This window comes from Carassius carassius, chromosome 7, assembly GCF_963082965.1.
Source record: "Carassius carassius chromosome 7, fCarCar2.1, whole genome shotgun sequence".
Classification (NCBI taxonomy): Eukaryota; Metazoa; Chordata; class Actinopteri; order Cypriniformes; family Cyprinidae; genus Carassius; species Carassius carassius.
In genome coordinates, this window is record NC_081761.1 from 4,615,107 (window position 1) to 4,627,629 (window position 12,523).

The window sequence follows — 12,523 nt, forward strand, 5'->3', positions numbered from 1 at the left end:
CTATATTTAAATAATTTTATTATTTTCTTGTTCGCCTCATTGGCTAATAATCTAGTAAAACAAAATGATAATAATAAAAATAATAGCCATGTTTTTTGGGCATGTGCCACAGTTTTCTTTCCAGTACTTCAAGTGGTCTAGATCAGCTTGAACCAGTTAAAGACTATCCTGTGCCAGTTAGAAACCAGCTAAACATGGTAAGATGGTTTTAGCTGGATTTTCCAGCAGGGCCGGACGTTTCGTCGACACCATCTTTCACACATCCAGGATGTCCAGTCACCGTGACCAGATCCCAAAGGGTTTTAGTCCGAAAAACAAGACTTTAACTCTGTCAACGATCTCTAAACACGAATCACGCAGACCGATCCATCACACAGAAGGACACCATGTAGCTTCTAACAGGATGGACATTTATGGTGCAAGTTAGCAAGCTAGTTTCCTGTGCAAAGATCTGCTGGAATCTAGCAGACTCTTATAAAAGATAAGATCAAAAAAGATCATTAGCCAAATCTGCCTTTGGGAATCAAGATGGTGTATTTGGTGTTGACAGTGTCAGTGTCTGAATACTGTATGAAGGTGGGTGTTTATGGAGGGTATTTCAGGTTTGGATACATTCATTGGTTGGAATGAAATATAAATACACACACACACACACACTCACACACTCATATCCTCTAAAAAGGCAGATGGTGAAATCTACTCAACACTGTCATTATATCTTTTCATAGTCTTCCATTCTCTGAAAAATATTTCTCCCGAGTGTGTCATTTTTCTTTTTGCCTGCCGTCGCATTTCTGCTGTAATATACCCTAGCTAAGCAGTGGCACAGCTTACCCACTTTGAATTTGAATAGGGTGGAAAAATGGAGGAGGTTTTTCTCTGTGAATAGATACTGCAGTGCAGGTCTTTATTTTTATTTTTTTTGTGTGCCTGACGAGAATTAATGGTCCAATAATAGTCAGTGTCAATGACATACAGCTGCTCTTCTTGAACAGATCTGGGACAGCAAAGATTTAACAAAGTACAAAAAGGCTAAATTCATCAATAAACCCAAAATTTACCCACGCAAAAGTTTTCATTTTGCAATGTAACAATGTTTCATGTAATAAAAAACAATATATATATATATATAAAAAATAAACAAATATATATATATAAATTTATATTCATACTTATAAAAATTAATATAACACTACTTCTATTTCTTTTTCAAATTCAATATATATATATATATATATATATATATATATATATATATATATATATATATATATATATAATAAAATTAAATTAAAATATAAAATAACAATAGTAATATTATATATAAGGTTCTAGGGAATTTGATGAATAGAGAAGGTCTGGCCTGATTTGTACAATCTTAGACATCAAAAACCTCATTGAGGAAGTAATGCATGGAAGAAATGACTATTTGTAACAAGGATTATGAATTGTTTGGCAGCCCTCACATAACACAGGCACATACATGCGTGTGTAGGTGACCAGTCTAAACCCAAAGCCTTTGATGAGCAGACACTACAGTGCAAATGAACTGAGGATAGACAGAGACACAATGAAGGGATGTGTTCTTTCTTCCTGTGATGGGAGACCCAGGGGCGCCACAATTGCGGTTTCACTCATTGTTTGGTTTCTAACGGGGCTCTGATGTTTAGAAGGAAAATAGACCACGTGTTACAGCTGGGAGAGGAGATGGACCAGCGTTGGCCTGAGGCTTCCTGTTGAACCGCTGTGTCGTGTGGACAACTTCCTGTCACACGCTGATTCGACACTTTCAATATTAAGGAGGGCACTGCTGGGGTTTTGTAAGGTTTTCTGAATAGCCATAAAAGTGATAGAATGTATGTCTACAGTATGAGACTTTTTGGCCCATTTTATTATCCATTGGTAAAATAATTATTATATATATATATATATATATATATATATATATATATATATATATATATATATATATATATATATATATATATATATAAAGGGCTACCAGAATTTTGATTCTTTGAGCGAACTATCCCTTTAATGTTTATTATTATTATTATTATTATTATTATTATTATTATTAAATTATACTCTAAATAAGAAACTATCTGCCAGCAGGTGGCGGTTAATGTAATTAATACAATTTGATCAAACAGCTGATTCATTCAGGAATTAAGTAAATGGGAAATTTATCAATGGGCCTTTGAATCATTGATTCACATGATTCGTTCAAAACATGGATTCATTCAGAAACTAAACACCGCTGAGTTGCTTGAAGATACACAACAAATACAACCCGAATTCCGGAAAAGTTGGGACGTTTTTTAAATTTTAATAAAATGAAAACTAAAGGAATTTCAAATCACATGAGCCAATATTTTATTCACAATAGAACATAGATAACGTAGCAAATGTTTAAACTGAGAAATGTTACACTTTTATCCACTTAATTAGCTCATTTAAAATTTAATGCCTGCTACAGGTCTCAAAAAAGTTGGCACGGGGGCAACAAATGGCTAAAAAAGCAAGCAGTTTTGAAAAGATTCAGCTGGGAGAACATCTAGTGATTAATTAAGTTAATTGATATCAGGTCTGTAACATGATTGCTATAAAAGCTTTGTCTTAGAGAAGCAGAGTCTCTCAGAAGTAAAGATGGGCAGAGGCTCTCCAATCTGTGAAAGACTGCGTAAAAAAATTGTGGAAAACTTTAAAAACAATGTTCCTCAACGTCAAATTGCAAAGGCTTTGCAAATCTCATCATCTACAGTGCATAACATCATCTAAAGATTCAGAGAAACTGGAGAAATCTCTGTGCATAAGGGACAAGGCCGGAGACCTTTATTGGATGCCCGTGGTCTTCGGGCTCTCAGACGACACTGCATCACTCATCGGCATGATTGTGTCAATGACATTACTAAATGGGCCCAGGAATACTTTCAGAAACCACTGTCGGTAAACACAATCCGCCGTGCCATCAGCAGATGCCAACTAAAGCTCTATCATGCAAAAAGGAAGCCATATGTGAACATGGTCCAGAAGCGCCGTCGTGTCCTGTGGGCCAAGGCTCATTTAAAATGGACTATTTCAAAGTGGAATAGTGTTTTATGGTCAGACGAGTCCAAATTTGACATTCTTGTTGGAAATCACGGACGCCGTGTCCTCCGGGCTAAAGAGGAGGGAGACCTTCCAGCATGTTATCAGCGTTCAGTTCAAAAGCCAGCATCTCTGATGGTATGGGGGTGCATAAGTGCATACGGTATGGGCAGCTTGCATGTTTTGGAAGGCTCTGTGAATGCTGAAAGGTATATAAAGGTTTTAGAGCAACATATGCTTCCCTCCAAACAACGTCTATTTCAGGGAAGGCCTTGTTTATTTCAGCAGGACAATGCAAAACCACATACTGCAGCTATAACAACAGCATGGCTTCGTCGTAGAAGAGTCCGGGTGCTAACCTGGCCTGCCTGCAGTCCAGATCTTTCACCTATAGAGAACATTTGGCGCATCATTAAACAAAAAATACGTCAAAGACGACCACGAACTCTTCAGCAGCTGGAAATCTATATAAGGCAAGAATGGGACCAAATTCCAACAGCAAAACTCCAGCAACTCATAGCCTCAATGCCCAGACGTCTTCAAACTGTTTTGAAAAGAAAAGGAGATGCTACACCATGGTAAACATGCCCCGTCCCAACTATTTTGAGACCTGTAGCAGAAATCAAAATTGAAATGAGCTCATTTTGTGCATAAAATTGTAAACTTTCTCAGTTTAAACATTTGCTATGTTATCTATGTTCTATTGTGAATAAAATATTGGCTCATGTGATTTGAAAGTCTTTTAGTTTTCATTTTATTAAAATTTAAAAAACGTCCCAACTTTTCCGGAATTCGGGTTGTAACATATTCTTTGCAAAATTGAGCAAAACCACATAATATTGTGTTTAAAATATAATACAATATCAACTTCTTATTTACTGAACTGTTGTATAAAATCACATTTAAACTCGTGATATTCGGGACAAAATCAGCACTCGTGTAATAGCCTACTGCTCCCCCAGCTCGTGCCATATCATATCATATCATATCCTCTCTCTCTCTCTCTCTCTCTCTCTCTCTCTCTCTCTCTCTCTCTCTCTCTCTCTCTCTCTCTCTCTCTCTCTCTATATATATATATATATATATATATATATATATATATATATACACACACACACACACACACATATCCATCCATCCATCCATCCATCCATCTATCTATCTATCTATCTATCTATCTATATATATATATATATATATATATATATATATATATATAAATAATGAGACACACATACAGGGACATTTTTGCATCAGTATCTTGAATTTTTGGCCATAACTACATTTATGGAGTTGTTGCCCAGCATCATATTTGTCAACAGCCAACTATATGAAATGTAAGATGATGTACTGATCAGTGCATTTTATATATTCTAAATCACATTTTTTTGTATAACTAATGAAATAAGTTAATAATTATATAACTGTGTATATATATATATATATATATATATATACATACACATACATACACACACACACACACACACACACACACACACACAGTGGTGCCCAAAATTGTAAGAACACCTCAGATCTGAAAATATTGACCTTTTTTGCCTCCAAAACATAATGTTCATGAAACATGCAGATGGTTTCCTAGTACAACAAATATCAGATGAAGCGAGTCATACTGTTTTTATCAACTTTTAACTTCAAAAAATTGTGATGTCCACCTTTTGCAGCAATTACAGCAGCACATCTCTCTGGCATAGTGTCAGTATATTTCCTGAGAACTTTAACACTTATGTTATCGTATGCCTTCTGCAACTCAAGCCAAAGGCTTTCCTTTAAACCTACAATAGATCTGTCCAGTTTATTTTCCAACTGGCCCCAAATTAGCTTGAAGGGATGGAGGTCTGGACTTTGAGGGGGCCAGTCCATCATTTTCGATGTTCCAGCAGATTCCTTCCATCGCAGGTAGTTCTGGGTATTTTAATGGCCAATTAAACAAAAAAAAAAAACAGAAACCTCTTTAATATGCCATGTGTTCTAACAATTTTGGCCACCACTGTATAATTTAAGGTACTGTTCATTTCTGCTACACTCTGAAGTTTGGCAATAGTCTTACCAGCTCTCTGGGCAATAACTCCTCTTGTCTTCCAACAACCAGAGACACGATTTCTCCCAGTTTGGTGCTCCGGAGCATAGCCACCAACTCCTCTTGTGTGCGTCCCGTGATGTCCACTCCATTTACCTAGCGAAAGAGAGAAAGCTATTTCCTGTAACCGTCAAAACGGAGAGCAAAATTTCAATTTACACAGTGCCGAGATGGAAAACATGTCAGTGTTAATTCCATCTCAAGGCCAGGTGCAATACAAGACAGACAATTGGCCTAATTACGTCAAGGATGCATTAAGCCTTCTGAAACAATATCTTTAAATTGCATTTAAAACAATACCTTTTAATTGCATGACTGGCTGGAGAGGAATAGCATAATTTAATGTCCTATAAATAAGCAGTGATTTTGCATTTTCCAGGTTGGGCTCTCGTGAGTGAATTGGCGCAGGATGCATGTAATACTGTACCTCCAGGATACGGTCTCCAGACTTGAGCCGTCCGTCTTTAACAGCAGCTCCGCGGGGCAGGATGCTCTTGACCATAATGGGTCCTGGACCATGAAGGGACGAGTCTCTGGTTACCACGGTGAATCCAAGGCCCTCCGTACCTGCAGACAGAGGAAGGCCAGAAACATTGAGCATGTATTTAATGACCCAGTGAACCAGAAAACCAGACGGAAATGGTCCTATTGCCGTTTTCACCAGTGTGTTGTATACTCAGCTGTGTGGAAGCTAGGCTAAGGTCTGAAAATATTTTACCCCGTTGTATGATGTAAAATATCATTCTTCTAAGGTTCAGGTCACCAAAAAAAGGGTTTGCATTTTCACCCCTAGTTACACTCACTAAGGTGTTAAATAAAATATAGGAGATATTTAAGACATAGTAAAAGTACATAATTGTTCCACTAAAAATGTCTTCAACAGTGTCCTGAAGATTTGCTAACAACCTAAAGATCTAGTCACTGTAAAGAATACTGCCCTAGATTTTCACTTTAGTGCTATTCATAACAAGTGAATAGATCATTTTCATCATGCAATGAGAAAATTTCACCAACAAAGGTGTGAATGTCAATGGATATTACGTTTTTGGAATGCCCTTTGAAATTACATAATTAGTTTTTGTTTTGTTGTTTCACTAGCAATAATCTTTAAAAATACAGTAAACCAGATTTAAAATTTAAAGGTATGCCATAAAAAAGAAAAAAAGAAAAGAAAAAAAAAAGCGCCAATGAAAGTTTCTTTTAAAATACTTCTAAGAATCAAAATTCTAATCTTTGAATTAAATTTTGCATTCTTCAAAACAATTTGGAACTGATTTTACAGCATTGTTTTCTACATCTATAATTAGTAAATTTCAGAAAGGCTAGAGTGTCACTATTTTGACCAAAATCTGCTTTAGAATCTACTTTAGAAATGACAGACTATGAATATGGGTTTTCCAAAAGTGGATACTGATTTCTAAAGAGCAAGATGGTAGAAATGATGCCAAGAACACATATATTCAATTTAATGATAGCACACAAGGAGCAGTTGCCTGTTATGACCCTCATAGGTCTTTACAGACTGTATCAAGCTCATCTGATCCACGATCAGGTCAATAGGTCAGCGGTACACTGATGATAGCTTTCAAGCACTCTGGACTGATAGCCTGTGTTTAAGCTGTCGGTTTCTCTGCAGAGGCTTGAACACCTCCGTGTCCAGCCCTGCACGCTGATAAATGTTTCCTTACGGGGATTAGACAGCTCTGCACTTTAATTTCACACGTGAACACATCTACAGGTGACTAGAGATGCAGAGAGCAGGATACAGGATGAGGAGAGAGAGAGACAGAGAGAGAGAGAGAGAGAGCGATGGTGTGAAAGAGGTGTGATAGAAACAATGACAAAGGCTGTGGTCTTAAAAGGTGATTAGAGGAAGTTGAAGCACTTGATGAAGGGGAGCCGAAAAAAGACGGAAGAGCGAATATCATTGCAACATGTCAGGGTCACATTTCACCCAAAAATCACTATAGGGAGAATTTCTTTTGTCTATATATGAATATACATATCTATGGAATAAATATACAAATAAATGCAAAATCTATGTAATGAATGTAAAATAAATATGAATTTAGATTTATTTTACATTTATTACATATATTTTAAGTTTATTTGTATATTTATTGCATAGATATGTATATTTATTTTAATATTCATTACATAAATATACTTATTGCTATATTTACTGCGTTAATTTAGGTTTATATTTATTAAATTAAAATGAATTTAAAAAAAAAAAATTTAGAATTTAATGCGTATATATAAGAAAAATATCCCAGTTAGAATCTTAACACTTTAGATAATAATAATTTTTTTTTACCATAAACAAACAAACAAAAAAATTATAAATAAATTAAATAATTGTAATACCTGGTTTGTACTATTTTATTATTTATTATTATCTTTTTTTGTAAAATTAGCATTAGGCAGTTCACTACCAAATACTGTAGATATGTAAATATGGATCTTTATCACAATACTATTATTTTATTGCACTGCTACTGATATTGGACATTAAAGCAAATTATACTTTCTTACATTAACCATCATTTCGGGAAAATACACTTATTTGTCATGAAATGTCACAATGAAAGAATGACATTTGCATGAGAAAAATTTAATATATTTATATTCAATATATCCTTATATATATATATATATATATATATATATATATATATATATATATATATATATATATATATATATATCCTTTTATATATATATATATATATATATATATCCTTTTATATATATATATATATATATATATATCCTTTTATATATATATATATATATATATATATATATATATATATATATCCTTATATATATATATATATATATATATATATATATACATATATATATCCTTATATATAGATGCTTAACAGTACTTGGAAAAAAAAAAGGGTGTAAAAGAGTCCCTTCCCGCACCCAAAGCTAGTCGTCTGTTGATGAGAGTCTTAAACAAGGACTGGTGGGACGTGGTAATGTCCTACTTCACATACGCTGAGTGAAAGGGGGGTTTTATAATGACAAGACACTTATTTATGACACTTTATTCAACAGGAAGAACACCTCGTTCCATGCGTAATGCGTCATTATGCTATTTCTGCGTCACTGCGCATCCGCAGTACTTTCCAGTTTCGGTTTTCAATCCGATCAAGTGTTAACATGTCCTCTCGCTCGGATTACAAAAGGAATAAACCACCCCTTACAATCCGATCAAACTTTTAGTCGGATCTGGTCAATTCAATCCGATTTTTTATTCTGATTGTGCTTCTGGTCCTATTACGATCGGATTAGTAGGGTCCATGTAAATGTAGCTATTGACAGGTTTCATAAGATTGACCCAGGAAAGCATTAAGAGAAGAACAAAAAAAGAGGCTAAAAGAATCATGCTAAGAAAGTGATTCCCTCTCGTCTCTTGTCTGAAGGAACACGTGTGATTACTGAAGCCGAGAATTGCTCTGTCTCTCTCTCTCTCTCACACACACTTGAGGTAGAGATGTCATAGAGGATAGCGGCCTATTCAGAATACTAAAGATGGCAAATGATGAAATCTCGAGTCCCTGAAGAGCACCTGACATTTAAGTTTTAAACAATAGCAGCTGTCAATCACATGAGAGGAGCGATAAAGACAGAGAGGTGAGGAAAAAAGGGAGAAGAACAAGTAGAGACGTTGCTATGCAGCAGTTTTAAGATGGGTTAAATCGCAGGGCTCATGATGGCACCTTCTGGTCAACTGAACAGAGTTTCTACAATTCAAACTGTAAATCAACATGAAATGACATTGGCAACCCATTTTATATGCATAATGTGATATAATTTTGAGCTAAAAACTTTTTTAATTCAATGGGTATTGTTCTGATTTCACAACCAGCTTACCTTTCTTTAAATCGATCTTCATTTTCTTCCCAGGCTTTTTGCTGATCATATCAACCAGCGGGGCGAGGGCAGGGATCTTTTTGGGGGCGGGGCTCTCGCTGCCATCTTTCAGGGTAGGTGATGCACTGACTGGAGGAGAAGGCGTGGCTCTGTGATGACTTGTCTGGATGGGGGTGTGTCTTGCAGGCTGAAGCTCCTCCTCTTTTTGGGGTGGAGTCTGTGATGCAGGAGGCTCTGGAGACGGCGTCGATGTATTGCTCGGAGTGAGCTTATGAACCAAGAAAGGACTCTTGACTTTAGGGAATGCAGGGATTGGTTCGGTGCTGTTGAAAATCTGCCCAATGAGACTCTTTTCATAGAGGAGCCTGTTGGCGACAGGAAGCACCTCCAAACGTATGGTGGGTGAGGACATGGCTTGGCTAAACACTTCTTGAGACCTAAAACATCAAGAACGAACACATGTCTCACTGTTCTGTAATGCATATTTGTACTGTTGTTCAAGAGAGAGAGAGAGAGAGAGAGAGAGAAAATGGAAAGTAAATGGAAATTCTATAGGCTGAATTTCCATGTCATGTTGACTTCAACATGGAGTAATTTTGTAAATCATTTGCAAAATGAATAGCATACATTTTGACACTTTATTTATGTTTTGAAAACGTTGAACAAACAAATTCATTCAGCTTGTATTTTACAAATCGGGCCCACTTTTTCACCTTTTTTGTCCCTTTTGATTATGCAAATAAAATAACCCTTTTTTTTTGCCCATCTATATGGTGTTTATTGGTACCAATCAACATAATAATCAAAGATTGTTATATATGCGAAGTACTGTCATTTTAATTTGGATTTTAAATGGATTTTAGAAAGGTTAAGTGCCAAATTTTAGATCAAAGCAAGAGAAGGAATTTCTGATTAGTTGCCCCTCACGGTTCAATGTTATTTGCATAAAATTAAATATGGCACTACGCTAATGACGTTCAATTGATATGTGGCCATATTTGAATAAATCGTATTTTACAATGACTTGAGTTGGCTAATCCAATCAGACTTTTTATTTTATATAAACCTATTAAATGATATCATGACTAACAGCAGATGTCATTTGACACAATTCAATGGGTGTAAAGTAAATTTTTACAGATTTTTAATACAGTTGGGTGTCTTGTTCCTAATGGTGTAAAACACAGTTTAAAAAAATTCACTGGAAATATGTCGACTTCAACCATAGTAAAATCACTAGAACTGAATCTCTCTTTTTTAAATTTATGATTCTGTAAATTCTGATGCAGTTGTACAACAATACACACAAATTTGTTTAGTTTGCAAATCACAAATTAGGCTCACATCAACACAAGTTAATGCTTTTAATGCTTTTTTTATTATTAGTACGAATAATCAAAATAATTCTTACACCAAAACACTTTTTTTTTTATAACTATATCAATCATATCACTGTTACAGAAGCAAAAAAAGTGATGCTTTAATATGGAAAAAAATCTTTAATATTAAAAACTGAATAGATTTTAGGCAGGAAAGATGCCTAATTTAATTTAATTTCTAAACGTGAAAACGGTGACTAATTTAATTAACTTAAGATTCTGAAACATCCATTTTTTTAACATTTTCAAACAGTTATCAACAAGTACAAGCACAAAATGAATGGCCAACTATACTAAAAGTGAATGATTAAATCACGTAGTGTTAAATGTGCAAACTTTTGCTTTAAAGCAAACTTCAGTTCAGCACACCGCTGGAGATGTAAAATTGACCTGCTTGATTGAAGTCTTTTTTTCTTTACTACTTCAAAACCTTTAACTCTCCTAGCCATTTCTCTAACTTTTCCTCTAATAGTGCCACTTCGTTTAATCTGACGCTCTTCTGAAGGCTGTCCGATACTGCCGATGCCACTTAATAGGGCAATTCCACACTCATGGCAAGAGAAACCCATTCTCTTTTGCTGTGTTAAAGCTATAGCACTGAAACTCTGCAAGAAGGTGAGGAAAATGAGAGAGGATGGATAGAGTGATAGATAACAAGGAGGACAAAAAGGTTCGGGGCGATTGTGTTTGCACGCTACGAGCGACCAGGACAGAGAACAGTCGCATGAAAGCAAAAACAACACAAAAGATGGATAATGACAGAAGAGAATGAAGTGGAGAGAAAGAGAGCGGGCAGATGATTAGTAATCGACATGACAACAATGAAAGTGTGACGGATGAAAGAGTCAGACACTCACTGAGTAAAGGACTTGTCTATTAACTCCGTGTCATTGATCTGCACGATGCACTCGTCCTCTTCAAAGATCCCCTCGCGTTCAGAGCGGCTGTTCTTCTCAATCACTCGGATATTTAGACCCAGAGTCCTGATGAAACAGCCAAAAAAAGAGCTTTGAGACAGAGAAAGGCATTCAAAAAATAACTAAAGATAATTTGACATAAGTAGCTGAATTACAACTGAAAATGACTTGTGCAAAATCTCTGTAGTTTTGTTAGTACAATAAATAAAATGATGGTGGAACTAGTGGTTCGCTTGTTCTGACAGATGCAGTATGCAGTGGGAGGTTATGTCAATGATCTAAAATAAAAAAAATAGAGTAAAATCAAATCAAATATTTCAGTTATAATGATAAAAAAATGGAGATGTGTAAGGAGATATGTCCAGCACTTATTATAAGCAAAGTTTGGGGAAATAAATTAATGAAATAAAAAATATTGGCGGATTTAAAAGTGGAGGTATGTATGTACATATGTCCAGAATTTATTATAAGGTGTAGGAAAATAAATAAATAAAGGTGGGAAACAGTAAAAAGGGATATGATAAAAGTATGTGAAGTATATAGAAAATGGAAATAATATAAATATAAAAAATGCTTTTTTATAACAATTTATAACAATTTTAATTTAAAAAATCAGACGTAATTTAGAAACTTTTTCTGAACTCTCAAAATAGCAGAAATCAGCATCTTCCTTTTTTGAGAACAGATCTTTCCAGACAACCCTTTCAATGATCAATTTTGTGATTAGTGGGAAAATGAACTAAACACAGGATTTCATTTGCTGTTACTTCCTTTAAGCTTTTAGGGTTTTCCTTTGAGACTTACACACCCTAAAGAGTAGTTCACCAGGCCACCTACAGAGAGAGGCTCTGTTTCCATCCGGAGCTCAACAGGGCGCACAGGAACAGGAAGAACAACCACAGGAAGCATGTCAGTGTCCACCAAGGGAGGACTTCCTGTCATGCAGCACGTGTGTGTCCTTGCCCTGAGCACTTAACATTTGACCTGTTCATCCAGTCTGAAAGAGCCATTCTCCTAGCTACTTCCTGTAAGTGTGTGAGTGGACACTGTTGACTAATAACTTTGATACTATGAAAGTGAAACTACTAAGTAATGGACGCATGCACTAGATAGTGTTTGTAACCTAGATAGCTTGTTTTATGTAAAGG

The 12,523-nt window shown here is 35.4% G+C and overlaps 1 protein-coding gene across 2 annotated transcripts in view; it reads right to left on the reverse strand.

Annotated features, from left to right (window-relative positions):
* pard3ba (par-3 family cell polarity regulator beta a) overlaps window positions 1–12,523 on the reverse strand; it is a 164,400-nt gene that overhangs the window by 88,509 nt on the left and 63,368 nt on the right. For both annotated transcript variants that reach the window (XM_059553544.1, XM_059553545.1), the window contains exons 7-10: window positions 11,316–11,441; window positions 9,080–9,516; window positions 5,619–5,758; window positions 5,162–5,287 (exon numbers count right to left, since the gene is read on the reverse strand). In XM_059553544.1, the coding sequence (XP_059409527.1) occupies window positions 5,162–5,287; window positions 5,619–5,758; window positions 9,080–9,516; window positions 11,316–11,441 (829 nt within the window). The remainder of the gene's footprint in view (window positions 1–5,161; window positions 5,288–5,618; window positions 5,759–9,079; window positions 9,517–11,315; window positions 11,442–12,523) is intronic.